Genomic DNA, 16,132 nt, shown 5'->3' with positions numbered 1-16,132 from the left:
ATATACAAAACATATGAATAGGTAATTTTCCAACATTGACCCTTGCAAAAACTTCTGTTCCAATTTTTCCCCTCATTCCCCCCACTCCCTACCTCCCTCTCCTATAGAGGTAGTCCCATACATGTTAAATATGTTAAAGTATATGTTAAATATAATATATGTATACATATTTGTACAGTTATTAGATATTTGTATTCAGGATGAAGCCTAAAAAAAAGTAACAAAATATATTTTGATTCTTTGTAAGAGACAAAGAGATATGTGTAATTTATGGGTTCCTGGAATAGTATTTTAGAAGGATAAGTTGAAGGAAAATGCAGGAATGTGTCAGAATAAGGCGTTCTGAAACTAATGCAACAGTGTTCCAAATCTGTAGAAAAAGCCTATTAAGAAATTCTAGTTAAGTTCAAATGTTAAGCTTCTTTGTCTTTGAATACTAATTGAGAAGGAAAATGCTACTATTCATGCCTTACTTACTGCTTGTAACATATTTATGTGACTAGATTACTATGCTGAGTGTGAGTTTTCTACTTAATGTCCATTTGGCAACAGAAGAATTTAAAGATGTTATAGAAAGGGAGGGATTTATAGCCATGGAAGAAAGTTGTGTGTTCAGCTTCTCCTGAAAAAGCTTAGTGATCCTAAAGAATGTCGCACACTTAAGCCCCTGTGTAGCACACAAATCACCCAGGATTCAGGGCAAATGACAGGGTTTTTTTGTAGATTGGGGTCTATTCTTTGCCTATTGGAGCAGGTTGGGAGCCAAAATTTTATTTGGAGGTACCCTGATAAGATTTGTTAGGCATTTGCACTCTTTTATGTGCAAACATTGGTAAGTGAATATGAAATCAGAAGAAACTGCACTCAAAAATAATAGGAGAGATGACATATACATGTGTGCACCCACACATACATATACACACTCAAAAGAGATGTCCAATGAGAGCATTATGTGATCTTTGCTGATAAAGAGATCCATTTCAGCTGTGAGATCAAAGAAGCGCTCACACCTGAAAAAAGGATTTCAACAGGTAGAGATGTGTGGAAAGATCTTTCCAGTCGCTGGGACCATATGGCAGTGGTAAAGAAAAGAACAAGAAAGGACAGGATAAGATTGGGAAACTTAAAGGGTTCAGTTTGACTGGAATACGAATATGAATATATAGGAATAATATAAAAGACTTTTAACAAGCTTCTCCAGTGATACAGGTTTAAGCTTTTCCTTACTAAAAAGAAAAGTCACAGAATTATTTTAAAATCTATCTATAAAGGAAGGAGAATTTTTGTCATACTTTTTCTCATTTAAATTGATAATCTAAACATGGGACTTACAAATGTCAACCCCTGATATCCAGTCTTTTCTTAAAGTGTACAATTCCCTTTCCCTTTAAAAAAGGGCAATTTAAATTAATGAAGAAGAGACAGCATGGTATAATGGAAAGAGCCAGGTCTTTGAGACAGTTTACTTATCATGAAGATTTAGGCAAATCTCTTAACTTTATTTAGTCTCAATTTCCATCTTTGCAAAATAAGAATAATTCCAAAGTATTATGTCCTTTAAAAAGAAATAGGTATTATGTTTCTGTTAATAGAAACTGTGTTCTTTTGACCCTCATGATCTTGAATTTTATTTTATTATTTTATTATCATGGTGAAATGTTGTTGTTATGTAGACTTTCTAACCTTTTTTTGGGGTGATTGCCTCAATTATTTTTCCCCACAGGATAAGTTTTTCAATCCAAGTATCCCTTCTTTGGGATTGAGGAATGTTATCTATATCAATGAAACACATACAAGGTAAAGTATCATTTAAAGAAAATACACAAATTGTATTTATTTCAGATTTATTTGAACTATCAGAATAATTATTTGCTAAGGCTTAATTATTATTTCCTGTCATTAAATAAGAATGAAGGGGCTTCTGGTAAGAGAGACTTTTTGTGGAGAATAAACTAGTCACCTAAGGGAACAATTGTTATTGGTGTTTTAATTTTTATTAAGTGTATCATGGTGTGACAGAAATTATTTAAAGTTTTTTGCTCATCTATTAGTTTTCTATCAAAACTGTTAGTTTTGGGAAAGGGGAAATAATATATTGTTTTGCTTTTCTGTTTTAGGATGAATATTTTTGCTTAAAGATATAGGCCAATGATTCTCAAAGTGTGATTCAGAGAATCCTGGGGGTCTCCGAAAATCCTTCAGAGGGCATACAAATTCAAAATTAATTTTTATTTGTAATATGGCAAATATCTATAAACATAATCCACATAAACAAAAACTCAGTGTACAGATCCTTAATAGTATAATAATATATTTTAATAGTATAGTATTTTATTTTATATAGTATAAATATACTGAGAACAAAAGTTTGAGAACCACTGATATAGGCTATTTAAATTTGTTTAATTTTTAGTGGAATACAAAATGATTATCTGTCACTTGAGTAAGGTGGCTATTAGAATGATCACTTCAAAATTCAAGGCAAATAGGAAAAAGTTGGTAGATTTAAAGAAATGATTCAAAATGTTGGAGTGAGAAGAAAGGAACATTGTTATACAAAAATTATGGGAGAGTAAGAAGATAGAGCTTGGGAGAAAGTAGTAGCTTCTCTTATTTATTTTTTTAATCAACTATAACTTGGAATGAGAGTAAACATTCATGTTAAACATGAATGAAAAACAGTTGAAATTCTTTGAAAGCAAGAGAAAAAGCAAACATTTTTAAACTATCTCCTATGTCTTAGGTACTTATAAATATTACCTCATTTGATCATTAAAATAACTTTGTAAGGTAGATATTGTCATCTCCATATTAAAAGTTGAAAAAACTGAGTCAAACTGAGTCAAATTGCACTTGAATTTAAACTCGAGTCTTCCTGACTTCAAACCTAGAATTCTATTTACTGCACCATCTAGCTACCTCTGAAAAGCTGATATTCAGTCATATTATTGAGTCACTTTCTTTTTTTTTTTCTTCTTTTTATTCATTCTTTTATTTTTAACTTTTATTTCATATTTTCCAAGAATTTTAGTAAAATACGTACCCATGCTATGTTTTTCTTTGATGCTTTGTTTTGGTATCATTCTCTCTTTTTTTAATTAAAGCTTTTTATTTTTCAAAACATATGCATGGATAATTCTTTGACATTTACCCTTGCAAAACCTTGTGTTCCAATTTTTCTCCTTCTTTCCCCACCTCTTCCCCATAGATGGTAAGTAGTCCACCATATGTTAAACATGGTAGAAATATATGTTAAATCCAGTATATGCATATATATTTATACAATTATCTTGCTTCACAAGAAAAATCAAGTCAGACTGGAAAGAAAACAAAATGCAACCAAAAAACAACAAAAAGAGTGAAAATGCTATGTTGTGAACCACACTCAATTCCCACAGTCCTCTCTCTGGGTGTAGATGGTTCTCTTCATCACAAGATCATTGGTCTGAATCATGTTGAGCCGTTTTCTATAGTGATTTTTCTTACTAAGAAAAAATGGATGCTTGCTTAGCTGTTTTATGAAAATTTAATTTTCATCTTAAAGGTATAAAGTTAAATCAGTATTTTGTTGGGAAATTTTATATTCCTTCACAGGCTTCTCCCTGTTCCTTAAGAAATATATGTATGTGTTTATGTATATGTATTAAATAGAATAATTAAACCCATTGTCTAAGAAATGAGTGTTTAGCTGCTAGTAGGCGTCAGCTGCCTAAATATATTGCTTAATGCTCAACTAGATAACAACATTTTCTGTTTATTGTCTAGACAAAACTTAAAATAAAGTATAACAACTTTATTTTTCCTTTGAGAGCACACAATAACCTGGCAGATTTTCCTTTCACCCCTTTGGAATTTAATTGCCTAGGAATTTCATAGCATGACTGTACTTTGTGCCTTATAATGATTCCACAAATGATAGAAAAATGTATTTTGAAAGAAGAATATTTTGATTTTTGTAATGCTTCCTTCTCAGAGGTTTGGGATACTGTCAGAAAGTTTTGAAAAGAAGGGAAGAAATAATAGAGAAAGTGGTACTTGGACAATAGATTTTATTTTCATAGAATTGATTATTTTTGTGTGTCTAGCACATCTTTCTGTATTTATTAATAGTGATTTTATTGTCAATGTTAATTTTTATGAAGATTAGCAGAATGTGTTTTGACAATTTGGAAACATAAGAGACAAGATTCTAGACTACACTGCTCATGATATGCCTTTGAATAATCATGAACTCAGACTCATTTCAAAGCAGACGCTTGGTTTTTTTCCTTCTAAATAACCATTGTAATAACAAAAATTAATTTTATTGGAGAACTTTTCTAGTGAATTGTATTGCATATTAATGGACTTTCTTGAAAATGAAAGATTTTAAATTATATTGCATTTTTGGGGTTGTTGTTTAGTAAAAGAAAAGGGAAAAATACATAAAATCAGTTTTTTAATCTGGGCCACCAGCTTTAAAAAATATAAATAGCTTCATTTTAATGTAATTGATTTCCTTTGTAGTTCTATGTATTTTATTTTATGTATTTAAAAACATGAATTTGCAAAGGTGTCTGCGGGCTTTATCGAACTGCCAAAAGGGTCCATGATGAAGAAAGGTCAAGAATCCCTGTTATAAAGGAATACTAATTTTAAATTTTTAATTGTGAGCCCTTGTGAAAATTTGCCTAACTATTCATAGCATATTTTTTTGCCTTTGGGTAACTATTATAGATATTAGCTTGCTATTATAACTATTACAGATCTAGATGGTAAATTTAAATGAATATAAGAATTAAACTTATTTTTAAAGGGGGGAAGATGGAGAGGGATTGGGGAGATGAAAAACCAAAATGATTAAAACTGTGTTTTAGGTTTTAATAGAATGCTTGACTATTTTTATGTTGTAGACATAGAGGATGGCTTGCAAGACGCCTTTCATATGTACTTTTTGTTCAAGAGCGGGATGTTCATAAGGGCATGTTTGCCAACAATGTGACTGAAAATGTACTGAACAGTAACAGGTAAGAAAAATTTCTATAACATTTTAACTCCTATACAGCAGCACTTCCTAATATTTTCTTTTTAATTTTATAAAAGTTTTGTTAGACATCCTTAGAAAATACTGGTGGAAGGTAAAGTAGATTCTCTGGGGATCAGTAAGCATACAGAGCAGAATGCTAGGGTTGTGGATTATTAATTATATGACTTCATAAATACCACAGAAACAAGTTGGCTTGGGAAATGCATATTTTCAGACTTCCTGGAAAGTGTTGTCATCACAATAATGTGGGATAATGCATTTTTTAGTTCATAATTCATTCTTTAAGATTTGGAGTATGTGAGTGAATGATCAGAGTTAGAAAATATTGTATACTTTTTGTGTTTCAATATATAGAGTAATAGATTATGGTTTTCCTTTTTTTCCCCCTAGTGTGTTAGTTCCTTTTGGATTTTGTTATTTTGTAGGCATTAACCAATCACATCTAATAAGTTTGGTTATCCCATTAAAATCATTTTGAAGATTTAAAACTACTGACTTATAAAATTAAACCATTTTCCATTGTTTCCTACATTAAATTTAATAGTTATAAAAAATGAAAATTTAGAAGCAATTTAAGGGGTTTGATCCTTAGGTCCCTTTGAATAAAATAGAATGAATTTGTAAATCTGTGGACTATATATTTCTATCAGTACTGTCCTTTTTTTGGAGAGTAGGAAAAGCCAGCTAACATCCTTTGATATAGGGACTTCTCAGGAAGCTCCCTTTACAAATGTCGATCATCTACTATTCTGTAACTCATGGTCTTAGATGATTTCCTTGTATGCTGAGAGATCAAGGGACTCACAATCCATATCTGTCAGGGATATGGCTTAACTTTGGTCTTTCTGTTCTCTATCCTTTCTACTATGCTGCCCCTTTTCTCTGCTTAAAAACAATATGGACTTCATTTTATGGTAATTTAAAAATATTTGAATACTTAAAAAGATGAATTATTATTGTGGGTAATGCCTCCTGATAGTGTAGAATGCAGTCATTCAGTTATTCCCATTCTAACTCCTGTCTAACTCCGTTAAGTTCATTACAGAGTGTCCACTCAATTGGTTGGGGACTTTCCTTTTAACATTGCAGACATCTGTGATTGATAATGGACCTATCACTGGTTATCCCCACTCTTGCCATATAATTATCTTGTTTGTCAGTGATGCAATTTTTTGATATTATCCTCCACTTCTACTTTTTAATTCCATTTCTAATATTTTATAACTTGTTTAATCCACTAGATATCTATTGCTCTCTGGATGCTTGTTCTTGGATTTTTGGAGATGTCTTCCCTTTCTCAGGCATACAGCACCAGAAACTATTTGTATTAAAACGATGAGCCTTTGTCTTGGTGTCATGAAAAGAATTTTTCACTTTCCAAAAGGCAGTACAGTCCTCCGAACTTCCTATTCAGTTTTGGGTCTGATTCATTGTTCATTTGCAGTGATTATCCAAGAAATGCATACACACACATACATATCCAGTGGAAAAATTCTATAGCTTATTTATTAAAATGCATATCATAGTTTAGAAACTAGATATTCTTCACCTCTTGGCTTTTCCTGGGTGGATTGTTAGGCCAGGCCCATTTGAGTGGTTATGGATCTCATCCAGGAGGTTTTGCAGTATTCTGAATCCTGATGCAATCTGCGTAATGTCATCCACAAATAGGAGCATCTGGAGTATTGAAGGACATTACCAATTTGGGGAATCCTTCTATATTTTTGACTGTGTTGTTTCCCACATGATTGTGGTAAAGGTGTTTGGCAAAATTATATCTCTCTGTTTTATGTTTTGTCTGATAGTAGTAATCAGGCTAGTCAGTCAAAATATCTCATATCTTGTAAGGAATCACATATAATTTTGAGGAATACATGGGAAATATCTTGTTAGAAGAAAACTTCTAAGACAGGCTTTTGCTTAACTGAATCAAATGTTTTTTGTATAGTGACTTTATGTATAATAGACTCTTTTCTTCTTTATATCTCTTAGTCATTTTGATGATTGTAAATATTGGGTCTGTGGCGGAATACTATTTGCAAAAGTCTACTATTATTTCTTTTTTAATAGTCTTAAAATTCTCTTTTAAGAATTCTCTTAATGGTATGCATTTTTCTCATAAAAATATTATATTTGGAAAAGTAGGCATACTGGTCAGTTATTGGTGTTCCTTCTAGTTGTATCTCATCTACTCAAATAAAAAGATGTCCATTTTTTGGTCATCTCTCTTCTTAATTTATCTTGAAAAATTGACCCATCAGTGCACTTCACAGTTGCATTGCCAATCAGTATTGCCTTCTTCATGCACATTTTACTTTCCCATCTTTCTCTTTACTGCCATTTTTGCTACCTCTGTAAGCACATTCTAATATTATGATATTAGAGTGCAAATGTGGTGACTTCTCTGTCCTTGATGATGAAAAGGGTGTATTATAAACAATTTTGTAATCTTTCCTGTTTTGTCACCATTCAGTTTCATTCTTTTTTTTTTTTTTTTTTTTTAATGAGGCAATTGGGGTTAAGTTGCCCAGGGTCACACAACTAGAAAGTATTGAGTGTCTGAGGCCAGATTTTAACTCAGGTCCTCCTGATTTGAGAACTGTGCTCTTTCCCCTGTGCCACCTAGCTGCCCCCAGTTTCATTCTTAATATCTTTGGCATTTTAAAGGCAGTTATTTGGCACAGTAGATAGGGTTCTGGGCTTGGAATCAGGAAGACCTGAGTTCAAATTTTGTCTCAGCTGTGTGACTCTGGGCAAGTTAACATCACCTTTGGCTACTTCAGTTTCCTCATTTGCAAAATGGAGAAAATAATTGCATTTATTTCCCAGGATTGTTGTGAGGATCAAATGTGATAATATTTATAAAGCACTCAGCAGAGTGCCTTCCATATAGCAGGAACTTCACAAATGTTTGTTCCCTTTTCTTTCTTTCCCTTTGTGATGACTTTGATCTCTCCAAGCTTCCTTTAAATTGTTTTTATTCACAACTGCCATTTTAAATTTTATCTGGCAAACCTATATTCTAAATATGTGTTTTCCTTGATTGCCATTATCCTTTCATTTTGCTTTAAAGTTACTTGTTAGTTGACTAATGCAGTTTTTTTGACCATTTGGTGTCTTCATTGTAGCAATTGATTTACATCTACTGAGTTTCTGCATAAAATAATTGTAGCCAATTGTCCTTGTATTCATGCCATTTTTTCTTTTTGGTCATAATTAACTTATTTAAATATGTAAATTACTTTTTAAATTGTACACTTTATTTGTATCTCATTTTTATCCTAGCCTTTTATTTTGAGCTTTACTCTAACAGATTACTGGACTGACTACATGAACTACATGGTGAGGCAAGAATGATATTCATTCTTTGTCTTCTAATATATAACCTATTTAATTTTTTGTTAATACTATGAAACACTTGCTGTGCCTAGTGTTTTTCAATTACTTTCTTGAAGAAATTGTTTTTTAAATTTACATGTGTTTGGCCTCTAATTTCTTATAGCTGATCCAGTTTCCAATATTTTCCATTATTCTTGCCTATTTCCACCTTTATGTTGAAGTCATGAAGTTACTCATTGATTTAATTGACAGGTTTTCTTGAGTTTTTCATAGTTTCTTTACATTTTCATCTTTTATAATAGACAAGCAACAGTTATTTTCATTGTCTTTTTCTAAATGCTTGTCACAAACATTGCATCACCAGATTGCCCGGTGTCTCAGGTGATACTTCTTGTTGCTTTTGGGCATGTGGTAAAACCAACTCTGCTCATCTCTCTGATCTCTTTCATTGATCTCATTAGGTTATATGAGTTTAAATATCACCTCTATGTTGATTCCTAGATTTCTAAATCCAGCCCTACACTCTTTCCTGTGTTCCATTGTCACATCATCTATTAGATTAACACCTGAATGTTCTGTAAGCAATTAAGAGTCAACATTTCCTAAAAGAATTCATTCTTTTCCTTTTCTGAATCTTTCTATTCCTATTAGTAGTAGCACCATCCTTCCAGTCACCCAGGTTTGTAACCTTAGTGTTGTCCTTGATGCCTTCCTTTCCTTCATTCCACATATTTAATTATTGCTAAATCTTGTCCTTCTGTCTTCATGACATCTTCTGTTTCCATCCTCTTTTCTTCCCTAAACAGCCACCACCTTAATTCAGGCTCTCATCAACTCTATTTATGATACAGATGGTTGATGCAGGTGGATGGTCTCCTAATTAGTCTTCCAGCCTCAAGTTCTCCTATTCTGATTCCACAAAGCTAAAAAGATACTAAAACATACCACTGAATACATCACTTACTTACTCAGTACACTGCAGGGTAGGCAGTCCTTTACTGTTTCAGGGATCAAATAGAGACTTTAGTTTAGCATTTAAAGTTTTTTACAATATGATCCTAATCCCCCACTTCTGGCCTAGCTACATATTAGTCTTGTGTATATATACAATAGTTCAGCCAAACTGTTCTTCCTTTTGCTTATACATGACATTCTATCTCTCTCAAAAGTCTTGAAATTGTCTTTTCCCTGTGCCTATAAGTTAGCTTCTCTTCTTAAAATCCCTTATTCCTTTTCAAGGATCAGCTCTCTTTCCTTCTTCTACATAAAGCCTTTAATGATCTCTCTGCATCCCCTTATTAGTACTTTCCCCCCAATTATCTTTTGTATTTATATATATCTATATGTGTACCCTTTTCTCCAGACTAATTTGTCAATGGCAGAAACTTTTGTCTTTTTCTCCACTGCCTGGCACATAGCAGGTGTCTATTAAATTTGTGTTAGTTGAGTGCTTTGACAGAGAAAATCCTTTTATTTAGCTGTAGTTTCCTTTGAGTTTCATTTAGAGTGAGAATGTCAAATTGATGAATTTAGTTCTTCTAGTAGAGTGTTTACTTAGTTATTGATCACATTTAGATTAACTGGTAAAATGTTTACAACAAAAATAATTACATCTAATTTTAAAAAATATTATCAGTGTGGTATGAATAAATTAGCATTTAGTCAGTAAGGTTGCTAAGCCTTAATATGCTATTTCACCTGAATGCTGCAAAATTCTTGGCACATAGATGTTATTATATTTCTATTTTGCAGAAGAGGAAACTGAGGCTGAGGGAAGTTATGTGACTTATCCTTCCTTCTTTAGCTATAAGTTTCTGACACAGGATTTGATTGCAAGTCTTACTGGCTCTAAATCTAGCATTTTATCCATGTGTCACCTAATGGAGTTATAAATCAGAGGCAAAGTAATCTTTCTAAAAAAGAAATCATGCATGTTCTTGCAGCTGCCTTTATACCCCTTTAGAACATATCCTTATAGATAGTCATTCCTTTTTTTCTTTTGTTTCTTCATTCTTTTCTTCTGGATTGTTTGACAATTCTACTTGTTGCTTTGACTTAAATTAGAGCTTTTAGAATCTTTAATTGTTACTTAAGACAACTTTAGGAGTTTTACACAAAATATCATTCTTTCCCTTGCTCTAGAAAGAGTGTTACTCCCTTTAAAAACATTCTGAATATTTTTCAGCTTTGTGAATTGAATGACTAATTTAGGAAATGTCATATATCTACATCTATCTATCTATAGAAAATAGTTTAGAAATAGTTATATTGTCTTTCATTTTTCAAATCAGAGTACAAGAAGCAATTGAAGAAGTGGCTTCTGAATTGAATTCTAGAGATGGTTCTGTTCAACAGCAATCAAAATCTATTAGCAAAGTGAAGAAGAGAGCTAAGCGGATTCTCCAAGAAATGGTTGCTAATGTCTCACCAGCAATGATCAGGTAATGAAAATCAAGAAAATGGTTGTTAATGGAATTGCCTTTTTTCAGGAAATTGAATTAGTAAGAACAGAATCAACAAATATTTTTGAAGTTCCTGTAAAATGTAGAATGTGTTTAGTTTTCAAGGACTAGAAGATATAATTTCTATTCCAATTTGCAGTCTCAAAAGTAGGATGCCACACATACAGAAACATCTATAATGTTAAGAGGAACCTTAGTTCATTAAATGGTGTTTTGGAAGGAAGAGATAAAGAAGAGGGCATTTCAAAGATAGGGAACAATGTGAGCAAAAGCTTGGTGGTAGTGGGAGATTTTGAAACACTGTCAGGAACAAAGCATGTAGTCTACTTTGACTGGAATATAAAGGGAGCAGTGTTGATAGATAAGGTTGTAAAAGAAGGAAATAAGCTATCATATGAAAACACATCATGTCCTTCTAATCTTTTACATCCATTCACTTTCCTTTCTGTTTTCATTGTAATCACTTTTATGTATGCCTATTTCACAGTGTTCCCTACCCCTGAAATGCCCTCCTTTCCATCTCTGCCTCCTGAAATTCCACTTATAATGACTTAATATTCCATTCAACGTTATTGATGTTTCTGTATATGTTGCATTCATATAAATTTTGCTAACTATGTAAGTTTGGCACCTCTGCTGTAATCTTTCTGAGTAGGAACCAATTTGAAATGTAACTGGGAAATGTTTAATAAAATAAAAATATACAACATAGATAATATTAATTTGTGATTTTCTAAGTCAATACAGGATCCACAGTCTGAGTTTGTATTTGAGATTGTTATCATTGGGGTATAAGATAATTGATTTAGAGTTGGAAAGGATTTTACAGTTGTTTTTCTTTTTTTGGTTCATTTGGTCCCTAATTTAAAGATGATGAAATAGGCCACATGGATCAAATGATTTGCTCAAAGCTATACAGATTAATCTGGTAGCATAAAATGGATTGAAGAAGGGAGAGTCTAAATGTAAAAACCTCAGAGAAAGTTAACATGGTAATGTAAGTGAAATGTTATTAAGGATCCATGTGACAGTATGGTATTACATGGGTGATAGTGGTAAGAATACAAAGGAGGGAGGGTAGTTGTAAAAGAGATTTTAAGGATATAATGTATTTCTAAACCAAATCTTATCCTTTTCCTTATAGGATTTTGCTGACTATTTTGACATATCCTGATATATTTAAAAAAAAAAAAAACCTAATTGAATGACTTATCACTTGTGTTATTACCTCAGTTTTCTTGATAACCTCTTTTCTATTTCTCTTATCACCTTTGTAGCCAGATTTTGAGGAATCATTATTGAGTGAAAATTGTCATTTTACAGATAGCATTTGGTGCTATGAGAATAGTGTGTGTGTGTGTGTATCACACACACACACACACACACACAGGGACATCAGAAACTGTTTTGCCTACTGTATATTATTAAAGAACACACTAGAGTCATCATCAAATACCTAAGTATTTCCTTGAAATTTCAGTTGACTGGTAATATATGTTTCTGAGATCTAAGTTACATAGAAAACATAGAAATCTAGTTACATGACTGAAATTAATTTTCTTTTAGCTGATAAACATACATAAATGAGTTCTGTGGGAACAGTAAATGCTTGTCAACTTGGGTTGAGCTGGTGATCTGGCTTTTGGAGTAAAAATGAGAATTATATGATGCCAATCATGATAGATGAATCAAAAAATGAACACATACTGGGTTTCATTGCCATTATGCTGATCCAACAGGTCAGTTATTTGTAGATAGCTTTAACAACAAGTACTTGTTGGGCTGATGGTGAGTGATGTTTGAGCAGAGGAATATCTTAGCATTCTGTTCTCTCCTAGGCTAACTGGATGGGTGCTACTAAAACTTTTCAACAGTTTCTTTTGGAGTGTTCAGATTCACAAAGGTCAACTTGAGATGGTCAAAGCAGCCACTGAAGTAAGAGGATTAGTCTTTTTGTTGATTTTTAGTAATAAGCCTTTTTCTTTTAGGCCCCGTGTTTACTAAAACACTGTTTTTTTTTTTTTTTGTTTATATTTGTTTTGTTTCACATATTTTGCATTGTCCTTTTTTTTCCCTATCTGAGGGTATATCCCATTTTATGGGATCCCTCATTATTGGAGGTCTCTGTGGGAGCTGCATGCAGGTTAGATGGGATGTTAGTTTCATCACTATTTAAAATGCATTATTTTAAAACATTTATCCATGCTATTTTGAAAGAATGAATTTTTTTTTTTTTTTGCTGGTAGTGTTCTAATCTAAATTGATTTATTTGCTACACGTTGTGGTACAGCTTACCATTTATATTTACCTTTTAGTTTAAAAGTGTGCATTTTTTTTCTTCCTTCCAACCAGATGAATTTGCCTCTTATCTTTCTACCAGTTCATAAATCCCATATTGATTATCTGCTACTCACATTCATTCTTTTCTGCCATAACATCAAAGCACCATACATCGCTGCTGGCAATAACTTGAACATACCCATCTTCAGGTAAGAATTAATCAACATAATTTGAAATTCAGAGTAAAACTGATACAAGTTTAATTCGAGGTTTTATTTTTGTTTTCTTTATCTTATGGCACAATTCTTATATGATTTATTTGGTGAGTAAAAAACTTCTTTGGAATACATCAGTGGAGAAAAGGCAAGTAGGAAAGAAAATGACTTTAAATTTTCAAACCTGAACTCTTCAAAGTTGCAAAGAATCTTCTTTAGTTGCAAAGAATCCAAAAAAATCCAAATTGTAGGAGTTATCTGAAAGAATAGAATGACAGGTGGATGTTGAATGAATTATTAATAACTGACAATTATATAGTGCTTACTATGTACCAGGCACTGTGGTGGGTATTTTATAATTGTTATCTTATTAGATCTTTATACTACCCCTAAGAAGTTGGTACTGTTATTCCCATTTTACACATGAGGAAACAGAGGCAGAGGGATTAAGTGACTTGCTCCCAGGGACATATATCTAGTAGATGTTTGAGTCCTGATTTGAACTGAGATCTTCCTCACTCCAGGCCTGGTGCTTTATCCATAGTGCTTCCTAACTATTCCATTAGCATGTAATTTAATAACTTGATATTAGAATTGAACAAATACTATTAAAATAAATAGCAGATTATAACTTTTGATTGTTAGACACATCTTGAAAACTTTTCCCAAATTAGCTATTGTTAGTGAGGATTTAATCAGAACAGAGCTCTTCAATAAAAACATTTGTAACAAAATATCCTAGAGACAGGCATTCTAGCAAATATCAAATGGATATTTTACAAAAACTGCATAAGTGTAGTGTAAGGTGCCTAAGTATGAATAACACTGTCAGTTTTGAGAAGGTAAAAATCTCATAAGGCCCCTTTTATTTGGAATCCATTATAATAGTGTCTCATAGGATTTATGAAGTGTAATGACATTATTTTAGAAACTTGAACATAAGCATTTTTTAATATAGGTAGAATAACTCAATACACATGATTCTTATAAAGATTGAAATAGCCAAGTGTTGAGTATTTGAAAGATTTAGATTTTGAAATACAAAGTTGTTGTTTCTACATGTAAATGATACATTCTTTCATTTTTACAGTACACTAATCCATAAACTTGGAGGCTTTTTCATACGACGAAGGCTAGATGAGACATCAGATGGACGAAAAGATACTCTCTACAGAGCTTTACTCCATGGAGTACGTGTTCTCTCTAAAGTTACTATAGTAGTTACCTGAGATAAAAGATATGAATGATATCACACACACACACACACATATACACACACACACATACATGTATATATGTACACATATATGTATTTTACTAAAGTAAGGAAGAGACAGTATGGCAGAAGGAATAGAGAGTCTCTTTTAGAGGCAGGAAGCTGGGTTCAAGTTTTGCCTGTGATGTGCTACAGTGATTCCAATATTAGTATTGGCAAGTCTTGCAATTTCTTCTTCCCATTTAATTATCTAAGACTCTAATTTTAATGAGTTGCCAATCTGTATTACTAGGTGGGATTTGCCACAGTGGGAGATTGACACACTAATAATTATCAGTCCAAAGAAAATCCCTTCCCCTCCCTACCAAACTGAAGAAATGTGAATGTTGTTGTCCAGATGTGGGTTTTATTATCCTATTAACAATCCCCCCTCAAAAAAAATAAAAAAACTAGTATAAGATAAATTGTTTTGCCCTTACCTTTAAAGGTACTCTGCTACTATATGAATATTTCCTTTTAATGTTGTAGTTTGCATAAATTGTGATTAGTATAATGAATAGATAGTTCATTTGATAGTCAGGAAGACCTTTGTTTAAATTCCAGTGGACACATCTGGCTATGTGACCTGGGCAAAGTACTTAACCTTTCAGTTAAGATTCTCTAAGGCTCTAAGCAGCAGAGCAAGTGTTAAGTCCTCATGGTTGGTTTCCTCATTGAGAATGAGAAAATACCAATGAAATTGTAGTTTGAGTCCTAGATAAAAAGAAAAGTATATGTTAAGTTTGGAGATCTTGACTCCTTTGTTTTGTTTTCTTGCCTTAGCACATAGTAGAACTGCTGCGACAACAACAGTTTTTGGAGATCTTTTTGGAAGGAACACGTTCTCGGAGTGGGAAAACCTCCCATGCTAGGGCAGGTCTCTTGTCTGTGGTTGTGGACACACTTTCTACCAATACTATTCCTGATATTTTGATAATCCCTGTTGGAATCTCATATGAGCGTATTATTGAAGGTCACTACAATGGTGAACAACTGGTAAGAATATCTTTTAAAATGGATAATTTTTGGCAATCAGAAGGTTGTTAGCATCTATACCACTTTCTTTCTTTAATGTAGTTAATACTTTTGGTGTCTGGGCATAAGGCACTATAGTGCCTTACTCAAAGACTTGAGTTAGGTTCACAACAAAAATATCAATTGTAAACACAAGATAATTTGAGGAAGTCAAGAGTACTAACAATTGGAAGCATGAAGGAAAGCTTCTTGGAGGAGATAGCAGTCTTGAAGAAGGACAGTTCTGAAATGTGGAATTGAGAGATACCCTTTAGGCATGTATAGCAGCAGTCTGTGTGACTGAATGAATGCCTTGTTTGTAATTATCCAAATTGGCTTTAGAATGAATAATATTGATAGCTGAAGTTTATGTAGCACTTTGGGATTTGCAAAGTGCTTTATATAACTCTCATTTGAACTAACTAACTTAATTATGGTAGGTCTTGAATGCCATATTAAGGAATTTGTTTTTTTTCCTTATTGACAATAATAATTTACAGTTTGAGTACCAAGAAATGGTTGTTTAGGTAGGTATGTATTC

The 16,132-nt window shown here is 32.6% G+C and overlaps 1 protein-coding gene across 4 annotated transcripts in view; it reads left to right on the top strand.

The window, feature by feature from the left end:
• The window catches only part of GPAM (glycerol-3-phosphate acyltransferase, mitochondrial), a 72,271-nt gene that overhangs the window by 35,831 nt on the left and 20,308 nt on the right, over window positions 1–16,132 (top strand). For all 4 annotated transcript variants that reach the window (XM_051981408.1, XM_051981404.1, XM_051981406.1 and 1 more), the window contains exons 5-11: window positions 1,724–1,797; window positions 4,893–5,006; window positions 10,657–10,806; window positions 12,666–12,762; window positions 13,180–13,316; window positions 14,413–14,512; window positions 15,361–15,573. In XM_051981408.1, coding sequence (XP_051837368.1) covers window positions 1,724–1,797; window positions 4,893–5,006; window positions 10,657–10,806; window positions 12,666–12,762; window positions 13,180–13,316; window positions 14,413–14,512; window positions 15,361–15,573 — 885 coding nt within the window. The remainder of the gene's footprint in view (window positions 1–1,723; window positions 1,798–4,892; window positions 5,007–10,656; window positions 10,807–12,665; window positions 12,763–13,179; window positions 13,317–14,412; window positions 14,513–15,360; window positions 15,574–16,132) is intronic.

Source organism: Antechinus flavipes, chromosome 2 (assembly GCF_016432865.1).
Source record: "Antechinus flavipes isolate AdamAnt ecotype Samford, QLD, Australia chromosome 2, AdamAnt_v2, whole genome shotgun sequence".
In the NCBI taxonomy this organism is placed as follows: Eukaryota; Metazoa; Chordata; class Mammalia; order Dasyuromorphia; family Dasyuridae; genus Antechinus; species Antechinus flavipes.
The sequence above is the reverse complement of the archived record's forward strand: the minus strand, read 5'-3'. Positions and strand labels throughout refer to the sequence as shown.